The sequence below is a fragment of the Rhinatrema bivittatum genome, chromosome 4 (genome assembly GCF_901001135.1).
Source record: "Rhinatrema bivittatum chromosome 4, aRhiBiv1.1, whole genome shotgun sequence".
Lineage (NCBI taxonomy): Eukaryota > Metazoa > Chordata > Amphibia > Gymnophiona > Rhinatrematidae > Rhinatrema > Rhinatrema bivittatum.
Genome location: NC_042618.1, coordinates 66544992 through 66562327, shown reverse-complemented (window position 1 = coordinate 66562327; position 17336 = coordinate 66544992). Strand labels below are relative to the sequence as shown.

At 45.2% G+C, this 17336-nt stretch overlaps 1 protein-coding gene across 7 annotated transcripts in view; it reads left to right on the top strand.

The window, feature by feature from the left end:
• KTN1 (kinectin 1) overlaps positions 1–17336 on the top strand; it is a 342484-nt gene that overhangs the window by 196646 nt on the left and 128502 nt on the right. For all 7 annotated transcript variants that reach the window (XM_029598255.1, XM_029598256.1, XM_029598257.1 and 4 more), the window contains exons 22-24: positions 2795–2832; positions 3774–3864; positions 4184–4252. In XM_029598255.1, coding sequence (XP_029454115.1) covers positions 2795–2832; positions 3774–3864; positions 4184–4252 — 198 coding nt within the window. The remainder of the gene's footprint in view (positions 1–2794; positions 2833–3773; positions 3865–4183; positions 4253–17336) is intronic.

Here is a 17336-nt window from a genome sequence, read left to right as displayed (position 1 = left end):
TTAAGCGTTGGCTGTCAGACCTGCTGACAGCTGCTGCTTCCGCCAATAGGGACGCTCTAGTGATCCCCAACGCCTCCTTTTTAGCGCGGGGCCCTAATTTAAATACTGAATCGCGCGCCCAGGAGAGGTGTCTGGGCGCGCGTCGGGAGAGTGAGTGCTCGCCTCGGAGTACCGGCTCTCCTGCGGATTTTACTGTATGGGCTTCTGTGTGCTGATAGTATTTTTACAGGATATTTTTTTCTTGCAGTTTTTTTTATCCCCTGTATTTTTATTTTCATTGGGTCTTGGCTTGCTATATAACAGCAGCATAACACAATATGTACACTCCTTTTAAGGAAAAATGGAGTACACAGTGCATTAGCTAATGATATGTATGCTGGTACAAAGTGGAAAGGGTTTTAAAATGAATGATGTGGCAAATTCCTGTTGGAGTTTAAACCAGTGGTTCCAAACCTGTTCTGGGGGACCCTCCAGCCAGTCTGGTTTTCAGGATATCCATTGTTGAATATGCATATGAGAGATTTGTATGCAGAATGTAAGATGTCATGCTGGGTCAGACTAAAAGATCTCAAAGTAAATCCAATTCTCTGACAAAAACAGTAATCAGCCATAGAAGTTGGTGATGTCCTTTGATGTTGCTGTTACAGAAGAGCTCTTTAAACCATTGCAGGAGTCGCCTCTGCCTCCCCCCCCCCCCCCCCAACACACACACACTCTTGAGCTGCTTGTCAGATTTTTCAGTGTTTTTTTCTTATTTCTCTTTTCTAGGGGAAAAAAATATTTTTTTTTCTTTTCTTGCGTCTCCAAAAATGATTTCATTTTACATTTTTCCAAGATAGAGTTCAAGCTAATTTCAGTTCTTTTCATAATGGCGGACAGCAAGCTGGGCTTCAAAAGATGCTTTCATTGCTCCTACAAGATGACTTTTTTCCTGATTTAGCATGATTGCTGTTTGTTGGTTAGGCCTGTGCCATGATGGCATGGTATACCTAACTACACTGCATGTGCCTGAATGTCTCCTGGGGCCAGAAAATCTAGAAGCTATACACTGAAAGCATTGTTTTTCTCAAGCTTCTAGGTCAGTTAAAAGAAAACATCAGCTGAGAGACCATCACCTAAATTTAAAAAGAAGTGTCTTCTCATGCTAGGCTCCATGACTCGCAAGTCTCAGCGCAAACAGGTCCTGTTGGCATGGACAACACATCAGTACACAAAAAGACGCCTTTGCTTTATGCAGTTTTCACAGGTGCTGTCAAGTAAAAGTACTACATCCTTGTCAGCACCAACAACTTTTCCACACAGAGATAAATGTTGGTGTCAATCAAACAATAAAATTAGCTCATTCTGAATCTACTTCTGCCAATCTCTGCCATTTCTAGTTCAGAATCAGATCATTCTGCTGGGACTGTTCCTTCTGAACAAGAGCATCATACTTTCATGAGGAAAAAAGGTTTTGATTAAATCGAGCCACAATTTTGCTTATATACCAGCTTTTTCACCTCCTCCATCCCACCTATTATAAATGTCTCCCATTTTGAAGTCCACTGTCTCTAAATTTGAAACTCAATCTATTATGTAAATTTATGTAACTTCCCCTTGACTGTTTACCTTGTGGGGCATTCCTGAGTCTGGGACTGACTTAGCGGGAACCTCCCTAGGACAGACTCTGTTTGTCCTCACATTCTTGGCACTTGGTGCCTCCACCTTGAGAAGGTTTTAGTGGGTGGGTTTACCTTCCCTTCACCCCAGGAAAACAAGTGGGACTGTGAACAAGGCTGGCAGTTCTCGCATATCAAGCCAGGCATGAAATCATGCAGTCAGTCTTGAGTCTTGGGGTTCACATTCATCCAAAAACAAGACAGCTTCAGAAGAACCACCTATAGTATTGTCTGTTCCCTGTACGTACCCCGATCAGTCCAGACAATGGGTTGAGCCTTCTGTCCAACAGAGGGATACTTGCCAGGTTCTTATGGCCTGGATTGGCCACTGTTGGAAACAGGATGCTGGGCTTGATGGACCCTTGGTCTGACCCAGTATGGCATTTTCTTATGTTCTTTCTTATGACAGTGTTCACCCTGTGTCCCTTCAGTATTTCTCTGTCTCCCAGCAGAGGCAGGCAGTTAAACCTAGGCTCCCTAGCTTTCTATGTTTTCCGATGACGCAAACAATTTCCTGTCATACCATTGTAATAACAGTCTATTGGTCTTCCATCAGATTCCTCTTTACAGGCTCTCAGAAGTATATCTTTACCAGAGCATATGTCACATTTTTGCTTTTTCTGAGAAAAAAACCCGGCAAAAGCAATTCCATTAACTTTGTAGAAAGAGGGAGAACCTAGAGAAGATATATTTGGCGTGCTAAAATATATTCAAGCCTCAAAGCAAGTAGTAGCTCTTTGGTTCCCAGAGTGGCACTTGCCCTTGTCTAAACTGTTTAGCCCACCTTCATAAAGAAGCCTTTCCATCCTCTCTATCACTATTGTTGCTCTGATACCTTTTTTAGTTATGCTATATCTTTCTTGAGATGGGTGATCAGACCCGCACTTCCCCTCTTGCATGCTAATTTGCCTCATCCATATTCATTTTGGATATCTTGAAAACCCGACTGGCTGAGATCAAAGCCATTGATGTGTTGTACATCATGTTGCCATTTTGAATCTTAAAATGCCTTTTAATCAGTTTTTTCCCTAGTTAATGAAAATTTTATAAGATGAATTTAGACTAAATATAAGGCATTTTTTTAATGATAATAGACATTCTGGGAGAAAATGTTAATCTTTGTGTGTTCTCTCCAGGTTTCTTTGAACTCTATGGTAGAAGAACTACAAAGAGTGTAAGTAATTTTTAAAGCTAAATGTAATGGTTTCCTCTTCACCTCGAATGGGATGGCCTCCGCTTGCGGCATGGTGGGGCTGCCAAATTCTGCGCAGGAGGTGAACTCTGCAAGAATTTTGTGCTCCGCAATAGCGCAGAATTCCCCCAGGACTAAAGACTTGATTGGCATTACTTCTCAAAGGTTTCAGACTTGGGCTAATTCAACCCAATTTTGTGTCTGTTCTTTAGACTGCTGCATAATCAAATTCTCCCCTCCTGATCCCTGCACAGCAGGAGGTGAAGGGCTGAATTAAAGAGCAGAGTGACTGTTCTTAGCTCTGTCTGCTTCAGGTTCATGTCCCTTTTCTCTGAGGTTGCCTGGAGGGGGAGGGCTTGAACACCTGCTATTCTGTCTCTCAAATCTGAAAAGAAGTGATGGCACTCAGTTCCAGGCAACTTAAGCCCTGTATATCTATAAAACTTTGAGGGAGAGAGATCAAAATTAGATATTTGTTTAAATATATAAAGCCTAACACTTGTTTGAGTACATTTTGGTATGTATTTAAGTGAATATATATAAAATAATAAAAACAAAAAAAACCTCCTGGGATGTACCAAAGCTTCCTAGAGAGGGTGGGACCTGGAGAGTCCCGCTCACAAGACACTTTCACCAAAAGACCGAGAGCTTGAATCTCCCAAATCCAATCAGTAATACTTCGCAAAAGTATACAGCGATTTCCAAGTCACAATGCGGTAGTTATTGTGTGCGTTAGGGTGTTATCGCATGCGGTAACACACTAATGCATGCGATAACGGCCCATCGCAATTTGCTGAATGACCCTGTGACTTGGCTCTCTTCCTTGCTGAGGTCCTAATAGAAGAATAATCCCCTAAAAGAGTAGATGAGGCTAACATGCTTTAGTTGGCCTTGTCATAACAGATTATTTTTTTAAATCTTAGAATTCATGAGAAGGATGGAAAGATTAAGTCTGTGGAAGAACTCCTACAAGCAGAGCATCTTAAAACTGCAAGCAAGGAGCAAACTGTTCAGGTAACTAATTATTTTATTGCATATTTGTTTTAAGGTTTGTTTTTTTGACTAGTTTTATTTTTTATTGTTGCATTTATGATTTTGTTTTTTTGTGTGGTGTTGGTAAACCGCTTAGACCCACTCCCATTGTATAAGTGGTATATAAAACATTTTAAATAAAAAAAAAAAAAAAGTCCATGTTTTTAACTCCATCAGATTCTGTCCTTTTTTTTTTTTTTTTTCCCGTACTCTGTATTGTGATGTTAAACCGCACTGCATTCATTTGGTGGTGGTGTGCATGTTTCCATTGTCCAATCTTGTCTGTTTTGTCATTGTAAAGGCCTTGCTACAGGAAATTGAGACTTTGAAAGATGAAGTACGAAGTATCCAGTTTGAAAAGACTGACCAGGTAAATGTCTCTAGAAGCCAATAGTATGGCAGAGAGATTTACGGTATCTACTTTCCTTCCTGTGGCTTCTCAATAAGAATCAATTTCCATGGCTCTTGGGTTGTTCATGTTTTTACCATATGCTTGCTTAGCTCACTCTAGCAGAGCAAATGTCTTTCCCTCTTTTCTTGTCCTATGAAGTGAGGCTAATACGCTTCATCATTTTACATGCATATCAGCTGCAGTTTGCAGTGACGAGGATGCCAATAGCAACTTTCCTAGCACGTAGCCAGATGGACTCAGGACCAATGGGTATTGTGCTCTCCTGATAGCAGATGGGAGACTGAGTCAGATTTCAAAGCTGACGTCACGCTACATATACCCGTTCAGCAAGCTTATCTCTTCAGTATTTCTCAGTCTCCACAGCAGATGCGGACACTATTCCTCACACGAGAATAGTGTTAGTAATTAGAACAAAGAGAGAAAATCTACCTTCAAGAAGATCGAGCCCCGCTCTCCTGCAGTGAAACCTAAGGGTCCCTCCCCCAGTCCAGAATTCCTGAAATGATCTCAGATATCCCAAAGAGGTATGCCTTGGTCCCGGTGTGGATTTAGCCCCCAGAGTGGCTTAAAGGCAGCAGGTGCACATCGGAGCACGGTGATGAAGGTAAAACCCTCTCACCCCGCAGCTGGAGACCATTCGAAGCGGTAAGCGACGAGACCAGGTAAGAAGGAAACTTTACATTCATGTCTCCGGTCTCCAGAACTCGAATCGCCGTACCAACTCTGCTTCCAGCGAGTTAAAAGGGAGCACCGATTGAGTTGAGCAGCCTTGGTTAGGCAAAACCCGATCCGGTGCAAGGGTCCACATGTGTGGAGACCCTTAGGGGGGCACCATCTTACACGTGGGGGTCATCGGCACCATCTTCCCTTCCCCTCAGCAGTATGCGCAGGATCTTCCGGCGGCCGAGGCGCATAACTTGTGCGCATTCCATGGAGTTGCACGCATAGCTGCGTGCACTACGAACCACACACACACCAGAGCACATTCCGTGCGCTTAACCACGGCCACGCACAAATACCATGCGCATAACCATGGCCACGCACAAATTCTTGCATGCAGTGAAACTTGTGCGCCTAGACATAGATTCAATGACACTGGTGTCTAAGAAGGCCAGAAGGCACTCTCTTTGCACAGCCGGCCACATAAGAGCCGCACAGACTGAATTGGAGTCCTGCCTGTGCTCACAGTGCGAAGAGGTCCAGGGGGAACGTACCCCCACAGTTGGAGGGGTCCGGAACTACTGATGATTGCTCCCCAGACCTACGTATCTCGACATGGCCTCCCCACAGGAGGACACCTCTGGGGCCCCCTACTCCTCCCCCTCCAGGATCAACATGGACCCAGGGACAGTCTCCTGGGTGGAATTCTTCAAAAGGCTGCAAACAACCCTCGCTGCGCACCAGGCTCAACCTAGGCTGGAAGCATATCATCCTCCCGGCACTACTCGGATGCCTCGAGACAGGCCCTGTCTAACCAAGAATTTCCCTATTAGGGGTCCAGACACCTCAGTGATGAGCGACTCCCTGGAAGAAGGAGAAATCCCTCCAGGGATGGAACCATACCAAAGATGCTTCGCTTCTTCAACAAGGATGAATTACCAGCCCTTGTTTCTCAGACTCCGAAAACGCTGGGCATTCCGGACACTGACCCTATGGCGGAACCAAAGAAGAACTCTATCTTGGTGTCCCTTTATAAGGCCTCATGCTTCTTTCCTATGTTGGAAGCATCTAGGAACTGATTGACCTGGAATGGAATGTCCTGGAGGCCAGCTTCAAAGGGTCCTTGGAAGCCCTTACCCCCTGGAACTTGCAGCCAAGAAGCACCTGCATTCCCGAAAGTGGACACTTTGGTCTGTGCAGTCTCAAAGCAAACAACGATTTCCGTTGAGGGAGGAGTGGCACTGAAGGACAGACGATTGGAGTCCATCCTTAAGCAGGCCTTCGACGCAATAGCAATGGCACTGCAAATTGCTTCCTGCTGCGCACTGGTGGCACATGCCTGCTTACTCCTGTCGAGAGAGCAAATACGGCCGGAGAGATGATGGAATCTGCAGCATCCTTCCTCACTGACACAAGCTCAGATCTAGTGGGACCTCAGCCAGAGGCATTACCTCGGTAGTAGTAGCCAGAAGACAACTATGGCTATGAAATTGGTCTGCGGACGCAACATCTAAAGCAAATCTCACGAGAATCCCCTTAAAGGATCTCTCTTGTTCGGGAGCGAATTGGAGAAGTTAGCCAACAAATGGGGCGAATCTCCAGTACCCTGACTACTGGAAGATAGAGGTAAAAGACCCTAGCGTTCCTCCCCCAGAAGGACCAAGGGCAGAGGATCGCAGCGCTTTAGATCCTACAGAAACGCACAGTTCCAGGTACCTCGGCCCTCCAGAAGGACCCAGTTCTTTCAGAGCAGACATACCAAGAGGGGAGCAGGACCGGGGGCAGGCTCCAGCCGTACCCCACAATGAGAAGAGACCAGCCCATCCACAGGAAGAAGCCATAGGGGGTCGACTTGCCCTTTCTACCAAAGATGGGTCGAGATAACTTCGGACAAGTGGATCCTAAACATCATTCAAGAGAGGTTCTCTCTGGAATTCCACAGCATCCCTCAAGACAAATTTTGAGATTACCCTGCCACTCCCACACCAAGAGACTGGCAGTAGAAACCACATTAGCAAGACTACGCAGTCTGAAGGCAATAACTCCAGTGCCCACGCCCCAGCAAACTACTGGGCGCTATTCCATCTATTTTATCGTTCCCAACAAGGAAGGGTCATTCCGACCCATCTTGGATCTCAAGAAATTCTACCGTCATCTACGGATGCCACACTTTGTATGGAAACTCTGAGCTTTGTGATACTGGGTCACTATTACCAGTTCTGGGCACTACCCTCCGGTTTAGCAGCTGACCCCAAGATCTTCACCAAAATTATGGTGGTCATGGCGGCAACACTGAGGAAGGAAGGGAATCTGATACATCCCTACCTAGATGATTGTTTGATCAGGCCAAAGTCTTCGGAGGAGAGCAGGCAGGTGACCAACAGTCAAGAGCCTACTGCAGAAGCTCGGATGGATCGTGAACATGGACAAAAGCGGTTTACAGCCCTCTCAGTCACTAGAGTACCTGGGGAGGGGGCGGGGGGCCCGGGGCCCGGTTCAATACCAAACAGAACAAAGTCTGTCTTCCCCCTCCGAGGAGAAGGAAACTGATAGAACAATTATGACAATTGATGACCAATGCATGCCCCAAAGTATAGGACTGCCTTCAAGTCTTCGGCCTCATGGCATCAACCCTGGAGGTCGTTCCGAGGGCAAGGGCCCATATGCGACCGCTTCAGTGGTCCCTACTGTCACGATGGAACCCACTATCCCAGGACTACTTTTTTCACCTCCAACTACCAGCAGAGGTTCGGGCTAAGCTCCAAAGGGAGCTTCAAGAAGCCACCTAGGCAGAGTAGTAAGCCTATCCCCACCGAACTGGATCTGGCTTACCGCGGATGCGAGCCTGTGAGGGTGGAGGGCCCACTGTCAGGACCTGATGGCCCAGGGACAATGGAATAAGAGGCAGAATGGAACATAAACCGCCTGGAAGCTCGAGCACTCAGACTAGCGTGCCTGCATTTCAGCCACAGGCTCTGGGGCGAGTCAATCAGAATAATGTCGGACATCGTGACCATAGCTGCTTACATCAACCGCCAGGGAGGAACCAAGAGCCAGCAGGTGTCTCTGAAGATAGTCCCCCTCATGGCATGAGCGGAGATAAACTACAAGAGATCTCGGCCTCCCACATCGCAGGAAAAGACGTCTCAGCAGATTACCTCAGCAGAGAGAACCTAGATCCAGGGAAATGGACACTGTCAACCACAGCCTCCCAACTGATAGTAAATCGCTGGGGCTCCCAGCCATGGATCTACTGGCAACCCGTCTCAATGCCCAAGTTCCCAGGTTCTTCAGCCGCAGATGAGAACCACAACTCCGGGGAATTGACGCTCTCGTCCAGACCTGGCCACAGGAAGACTTACTGTACACCTTCCCACCATGACCACTATTGGGCAGGGTCATCCGCAAGATAGAGCATCACAGGGGACTAGTTCTACTAGTCGCCCCGGACTGGCCAAGGACTACCATAGTACGCAGACATGCAAAGACTACTGGCAGGGAACCCTCTGTGCCTACCTCCTCACAGGGACCTTCTCCGGCAGGACCCGATCCTCCACGAAGATCAGTCTCTATTCTCTCTTACGATCTGGCTCTTGAAAGGACTAGCCTGAAGAAGCGCGGTTACTCAAAGGCAGTGATTGACACCCTGCTCCGAGCACGCAAATTCTCCACATCTCCGTCTTACATACGGATCTGGAGAGTATTCGAGACCTGATGTGAGGACTGCAGGACTCTCCCGCGGTCAGCCAAAGTTCCCATGATCCTGGAGTTTCCTGCAGGACGGTATGAAGAAGGGGTTATCACTCAACTCCTTCAAGGTCCAAGTTGCCGCGCTGGCCTGCTTCAGAGCCGAAGCGGATGGTATCAAGCTATCCACCCATCCAGATGGGTCCTGCTTCCTGAAAGGGGTTAAACAACTTAGACCACCCCTAAAGTGGCCGGTGCCTCTATGGAATCTCAATCTAGTATTAGACTTCCTAGCCGGGGCTTCCTTCAGACCAATACATGGTCTGTCACTATTTCTCAACATTTGTTGGTGGCAATATGTTCAGCTCGTCACATTTCCGAACTTCAGGCGCTATCCTGTCGGGAACCATTCCTTAGGAACCATACAACTGTGCACTGTTCCCTCCTTACCAAAAGTGGTTTCCCAGTTTCACTTGAACCAAACCATCTTGTCACCATCTCCAGATGAAAATAAGGACTCGGAAGACTTGTGCCTTCTTCGCCAGCTAAACGTCGGCAGACTCCTAGTCTGATACCTGGAAAGACCGGAACCTGTGTGCAAAACGGACCACCTATTCGTTCTTCACAGCGGAAGAAATGAGGGGAAGCGGCCTTGCTGGTGGCCATAGTCCAATGTGGCACGTTGATCTAGGGGTATGATTCTCGCTTAGGGTGCGAGAGGTCCCGGGTTCAAATCCCTGGATCAAAGAAGTAATCAAGGTGGCCTACACAGAGGCAGGAAAGCCCTTACCTCTACAAGTTAAGGCTCGGGGAGATCACGTGATGTGGTGAGCCAGAGGGACATTTCTCCACTGGCTCCAGGGCCCACTCCCACCATCGCGGTCCATCCACGGGTTCAAAGCCTTGCTACCGGAGAATTGACCACACCACCGCAGAGAGCTTATGTCCATCGTCAATTATATGCATAAAGTCTCTCCAGTGATGGCTTCAGAGTGGCAAAAGGGAGAGAGAGAAACCGAAGGTCAGTGATCCCAAAATGGCGGCCGCTAGGGAAAGCGAGCACTTGCCAGCCCCCCCAATGCTTTCAATCGCGGAAATTAAGGAGGTGATTCATGAAGCGCTAGATGAAAAACTACAGCATATTACATCCCAATTGGGGGAAGTGAAGGAGGCTTTGAATGATATGCTACCTCGTATGGATCACATAGAAAACAGGATTTCCCTCTTAGAAGATGATGCAACCCAAAACGAGAATAAAATGGCCGACCGCGATAAAACAATAAAAGCTCTTCAGCTCAAGGTAGATGAACTTGAAAACCGAGCAAGAAGGGACAATTTACGGTTCTTGGGCTTCCCCGAGGGAGTGGAAGGATAAGTCCCTTTGTACGCTATTGGAGAGCTGGCTGCTGGAATCCTTAGCTCTACCGCACCTGCAAGGCAAACTGGTGGTGGAAAGGGCCCACCGTCTGGGATTTAAGAAACTGGACAACAATCGCCCGAGACTAATAATTGCGAAAATCTTGAATTCCGCTCACAAAGCTGAAATTTGGAAAGCGTCCAGAGCTAAACACGACTAAACGTACCAGGGGCAGCATATCCGCATATTTCAAGATTTTTCAGTGACCGTTTCAGAATCTCGGAGGAGTTTTCCCCCGGTATGTTCTACCTTGCATCAGCGTGGGGTGAGGTTTTCGCTGCTTTTTCCGGCCCGTCTAAGGATATGGTTTGCTGACAAGAATCATTATTTTGACACCCCGGCTGCAGCCCAAAGTTTTTTGAACAAAATGGATCGAGGCCAAATGTTTGTATTATGCCACTTCGCTTGGATGGTTAAGGGAAGGTGAGAATGGACTTTGTTTTTCCCTGCCAGCAATTACAAACACGCTCTTTAAAACTTTAGCGGTTCTTTTTCTCCCTCTCTAAGGAGCTCTAATGAGGTTGGTGGAGGCGGAGGGCAGATGGGACATTTTTGCTCGGCGGAGAGATGCCCCCTGAGTTGAAACAGGGGAGCTTCTGCTCTATTATAAAACAAGAGTCGGGGCACCACCTCGCTAAGAAGGCACTTGGATAGAGATGAGAACCAGGTAAGAGTTGGACTACACGGGGTGAGCCTTTCTCTTGATTCAACCTTGGACTTCCGGAAAAAAACCCCAAAAAAAAACCCTGCCACGAAAACGGGGGTAAGATACACAACTACTATTAACACAAATCAGAATAGCGGGTTTCAGTGTTTTGCATCCGCTATAATCATATACCCCGAAGGAACAGACGCGGTGGAAAAAGTAGTCACCAGTGACCACCGAGAGATGAGGATGGTCAATTTATTTGGACGAATTAAGTGTTTTCTTTTCAGGGGGAGTGGGGACCCTGGGCACATTATTCAGATCTCCATACCTCCTGGTTGAATGGAGATTTTGAATAGTTTGGGGAAAGGGATAAAGGGAAAAGGAGGGAGGAAAGTGGGAGGGGGAGGGAAGGGGTTTAGGATGGGAGGTTTTTTCCAGGATTCTTCCTAGTTCTTTCAACGGTGCAAAGACACACTGGCTTAGCATTGTTATGATTGTAACCTTTGTTCTGTATGTTCACCTATGTACCACTTTATATTTGAATTATCAAGGTGCTGGGGTGATTAGATACTCAGTATTGTGTTGGTATAGACACTTCATAAGGTTTTGTACTACCATAAAAATTGAGATGGGGGAGGGCTGGGCTGGGGGCCCTCTGCTCACAAAATGGCTGTGCACTGGCTATATAATTTAAGTTTGTTATAAAAATGCTAAATTTGATTTCGTGGAATGTAAATGGATTGGGAACCCCAGTCAAGAGGAAGAAGGTATTGACTCATTTAAAGCGATTGAGCGCTGATGTAGCATGCATTCAAGAGACACATCTCACGGCGTCCAAGAGTGGAAAACTGCATAGGGAATGGGTGGGCCATTGTTATTATGCAGCAGCCCTACATAGAAAGGGAGGGGTAGCTATTTTAATTACCAAATCCACCAATCTCCAAGTATCCCACACCATTGCAGACCCCGAGGGGCGTTATCTTACTAGGAATGTGGAATGAGAAACCATTAACGATATGCAATGTATATGCCCCAAATGCGTATACCCATAAATTCTTTGTGAATGTATCCAACCTTCTTCACATTCATGCTCAGGGAACGCTATATGTACTAGGAGACTTGAATTGCGTACATGACCCCTCCATTGATAAAAGTCCCCCCCCCCCCCCAATTGAGTCCTCTGGGCCAGAGGAAAACTGGAGTGGCTTATTTATGCAAGGATCTAGATCTTCTGGATGTTTGGAGAACACTACATCCTAATGAACGGGATTACACCCACATATCAAGGGTACATAACACATTCTCACGCATTGATTACATATTGACTTCCCCAAAAAAACTTCTTTGAAGTGAATACTGCTACCATTGCACCCCTAACAATATCGGACCATGCCCCGATTTCTATCCACACGGTTGAAGAGCGCCTCACCATCAGGCGCCGGCGAGCGGGGAGGCCACCCTCCATCCTGGGCCCCCGTGAGAACTAAACAAACTGAATGGCAGGAAAAAAAAAAAAAAAGATACGGAACCAACAACCAACAGCAGGAGGTGAGGGAAATTGACTGAGATCTATGACCACGCCCCCCCCCTGACGTCACTGGGAGCTCCAGCGACGGTTGAAGAGCGCCTCACCATCAGGCACTGTGCGTTGCGCGCCGAAGGGGCGCAACAAAGGGGCCCTCCCCTTTGTGCACCCTTTCGTGCAACCCTTGTGCTTGTAAAAAAAAAAATAAAAAAAATAATAAAAAAAAAATTTATATTTTTCTTTTATTTAAACTTTATTCCAATTCTTTACCTTTTCTTTTTGCTTGTTAATTTAAATTAGAAATGTTCTTTGTATTAGACTATGGAAATTTATTTCCTGCTATTCTGTTTAATGTAAACCGGTATGATTTACATCGGATGTAAGAATGTCGGTATATAAAAATTAAAAATAAATAAATAAGATCCCATTTACCCACCCATCAGACCAGGCAATGGCGATTTCCCTCCTTCCTAAAGGATAATGTTCAATTTCAGACTTTCATTAAGGAACGATGGAAAGATTATGCCACAAATAACAAACATGAAGATACCCCCCATCTTTACTGGGAAGCGGCGAAGGTGGTGCTTAGGGGGAGACGTTATCTCCTATGTCCATACTCGAAATAAACAAATCAGTCAATCTATCATTTCTTTAGAAACCCTGCTTCAGAATGCCAAACTAGCATTGTTGCAACACAATACAGACAAAAACAGAACAGAGTTTTATAGTATATTGGGTCGCTTAAACACTCTTTTAGACACCAGAGCCCAAAGCTATATAAGGAAGGGCCAGCAGTCCTTTTTTCGGTTTGGTAATAAGCCAGGCCGCTTGTTGGCCAACCTAATGAAGTCAAGAAGAACAAAATCCTTTGTAACAAATTTAAAAACTCCCACGGGACAGGTCACATGAAAAGACACCGAGATCAGTGAAATTTTCAGGACCTTTTATAGCACTCTATATGAAACAGATACCGTGGATGGAGAGAGAGAAGAAGAGGTCTTCTTCAAGGACCTGGCCCTGCCCATGCTTTCAGCATCCCAACTAGCTTTTCTGAACCGACCCCTACAGACCTATGAAATATCACAAATTATAGCTGCTGCCAATATGGGTAGGTCCCCTGGTCAAATGGCTTCTCTTATGAATTTTACAAAATGCTTACATCGCAGGTTTCTCTCCCCTTGACAAAATATTTCACAGAGGGAATTGTGCAGAAGGGCTTCCCTGCCTCCTTTACGGAAGCTCACATTGTTGTGCTTCCTAAGCCGGGGAAGGACCTTACGTGCCCCTCAGCTTACCGACCCATTTCGTTATTAAATTGTGACTGTAAGATTTTGACCAAGGCCCTTGCGGAATGCCTGAAAATCCTCCTTCCAAGCATAATTTCACCACATCAAGCGGGATTTGTTACAGGGCGAAAACCCAACCAAAATATTACCAAGCTGCTTACAGCTATGAATATTTGTCAACACCAAAATATTCCAGCACTCATTATTGGATTTGACTCAGAGAAGGCCTTCGATAGGGTGGAGTGGCGATATCTCTTCTCCATTCTACAAAGATTTGGCATTCGAGGGGAATTCTTACATTATATATCTCTTATATAATGACCCTGCGCCATATATTTTAGTAAATAACTGTCTCTCAACAGCGGTACAAATCAGGAGGGGGGTGCGACAAGGATGCCCTCTCCCTTACTATATATATTATCTTTAGATCCCCTTCTACGGAAAATTGATGCATGCGGAACAGTGAAGGGGTTTGGGGGGCCAAAATATATTTTTAAAATCGCGGCCTTTGCAGATGATCTATTGGTTTTTCTAACACAACCCCAACTATCCCTACAGGCAGTACTGGAAATTCAGTCTCAGTACGGCTCCTTTGCAGGCCTTCAGATAAATTGTGAAAAATCTGAAGCTCTCGATGTTACTGGTACTTTGCAAAGACAGTGGCTGGGTAGTTTTCCACTTAGGTGGGCAAGGGGCTCTTTGAAATACTTAGGCCTGAATATTCCAGCTCGGGTGACAGATTTCTACAAGGTCAATGTACAACCTCTGCTAAATTCCACTCTTGACCACCCTGCGGAGATGGGAGCCTTTACCCTTATTGACGGGTTGGGTACAGCTATTTAAGATGGTCTTCTTACCCAAATGGTTAAATCTTCTTCAATTAGCCCCACTCTGGATCTCAAAAAGTGATCATCATCAACTTAATCAGGTGCTATGCTCCTTTTTCTGGAGGGGGGGGGGGGGAGCGAGCCCGATTACCACTCCATACTCTGAACATTTCGAAGGAAACTGGAGGATTAGGATGTCCAAATTTAATGTGGTACAATTTAGCCTGCAGTCTCAGACATATTAGAGATTGGCTTTTCTCCCTGACGTCAGTAACTCCATATCATTACCTATTAGAATGGTACGGGGTATCATCGTTAAATCCTTTATTACAACTGCCCATAACCTTGGTTCCTTCCCATATAAAAACACAGGACTTGTTACGTACTTGTAGGAAGGCCTGGCAGTTGTTTTGTAAGATAGGACATGTTCAAAACCCAATAACCCCGTTACTCACTATCACGGGCCATAATTTATTTACTCCCGGCAGAGAGAATAAAATTTTCTCCAGCTGGCATCAAAAGGGACTTACATATTTGACCTGCAGGACAGGCTTACGGGAAATATAATTCCTTTTCAAACATTACAGCAAAATTACAGCCTGCCCGCATCGGACCTGTATGCATATCTTCAAGTTACTCATTTTATACAATCCATGAAAGCCACTTTGCTACAGACTGCAGATGCTCAAAAACTCAGAGATGTAGTGCAAGTGAGTAAACAAGGTAAAGCAAATGTCTCATATTATTATCAGGAGGTTATGGGATTATCAAATCCCCAAGTTTTAACTCAGATTTATAACAATTGGAAAAAATGGGCTCTCTTCGATCTGACCTTTGTGGAATTTCAAAATTGTTTTAAAAGCTTACCTATTGTATCAGAGAATGTCCTCCTGCAAGAAACACAGTACAAATTTCTTTGGCAGAGTTACATCACCCCTCTCAAGGCCTACCAAATGAAGATTTCACCTTCCTCCCAATGCCCAAAATGTACAAACTCCGAGGGCACCTTTTTCCATTGTTTTTGGGATTGTGGGCCTATTTCAAAATTTTGGAGGAGGGTGTGCCGGGCATGTTCCATCTTCTTACGAAAGGAGTTGGTCCCTAACCCTAATCTTTGGCTTTTTGGAGTAAATGTAGCCACCCATATATGGCTCTCAGACTCTGAAAATCTATTTATACTTAAGGCTGGATTGGTGGGGAAACAAATTATTCTAAAAAATTGGCTTAACCCCGGTAGCCCCAGCCATGAGCACTGGTTTCGTGATCTGGTGCGCCTATGCTCTATGGAGCATGCTATCCTCACGCAGACTATGCCAAAGAAGTTTGTGCAGACCTCTTTAACATGGGCAGCCTTCACAGCTCATCTCAATCCTAGTATTGGCACATACAGAGACTCTTGGATCAAGTTTTCCGTGAACCAATCTGGAGAGAGGGTGCATGTGCAGTCTACTGGACACCGGGATCTGGTCCCATCGGGTGAGTTACCTTCAGGTCATTCCAGCACCTAAAGAAAGGAACTTTTTCTTCTTACCTAAGACTTTTTTAATGTTTAAAGTTCTGGTTCTGTATAGTACTGAATATTGGAAAAACCTCTGATGGGAAAAAGGGGGGGGGGGGAGTTTTGGGGGAGGGGGGGAGGAGAAGGGGTTTAAATTGTCTTTAAAAGTTGAAAAGTGGAAATTGATTCTGTTTATACTGTCTTGTTAAAGAAACTCAAATAAAAAACAAATTAAAAAAAAAAAAAGTTAGGCTCATTCTACGAAGGCCCAGGCAGTATCCTGGGTGGAAACCAAGCTGCTGTCGCCTGCTGAGATCTGTCTAGCGGCGATGTGGTCCTCCATACACACCTTTTCCAGGTTCTACCGCCTGGATGTTCAGGCTTGGGAGGACACAGCCTTTGCAAGGGCTGTACTAAGTGGGCCATGGGCAGCCTCCCACCCTGTCAGGGAGTAGCTTTTGTACATCCCATTGGTCCTGAGTCCATCTGGCTACACGCTGGAGAAATTACTTACCTGATAATTTTGTTTTCCTTAGTGTAGATAGATGGACTCAGTATCCCGCCCACGGCTGCCCCAGAAAACGAGAACCTATGGTAACAAACGTCGAGATTAAGTAAATACGGGTAAGCCATGGCCTACCTCTAGTTCAAGACATCCATAGTTTGTCTGTTGTCGGCGTTAATTGCTTGAGTACACTGGCGGTCTCCAGTTTGGAAATCAGTTGAACCAGTTCAAGTTTAATCAAGTTATTTAAACAAACATATATCCACAATGGCTTTTCGAGGAGAATACTGAAGAGCTAAGCTTGCTGCACGGTTATATGTAGAGTGACGTCAACTTTGAAATCTGACTCAGTCTTCCATCTGCTATCAGGAGAGCAAAATACCCATTGGTCCTGAGTCCATCTGTCTACACTAAGGAAAACAAATTATCAGGTAAGTAATTTCTCCAATTTTACTGCTTGAAAGGTAGATGCAGATACTTGTCTGTTCTTAGCCCTCACTTCCAGGCTATGTATTTCTAAAACTGCAAAGGTTGTGCCTGTACAAATAGTATTAATATAGTTTGTGTGTCCAAATATTGTAGAGAATCCATTTTTTTCATGGAGTATGATTAATATCTCAACTGCCTTTTGTTATATTTTATGCATTACATGTTAAATTAATATAGCCATTTCTCCCACTTGAGCCTTTATTAACTACTATTGATTTTCAACCTAGATTACTTTTTACGATCTATCTAGTCTTTAGCCATACCTGTATATATGCTCTAACCTCAAATTTGCCCCACCATTCACACAACCCTGTATTTTCTTATCAACATTCCTGTCAAGATCCCGATTTTTTTTCTTTTTTTCTTTTTTTGTATTTAATTCGGTTTCCTTCACCACATCGTGTGTTACCATTAAAAAATTATTAAAGATGGAGGTGAATGTCTCATTTCATGACCTTAATCCACCAACTCCAAACCCATTGGAGTTAATGTTAGTCTA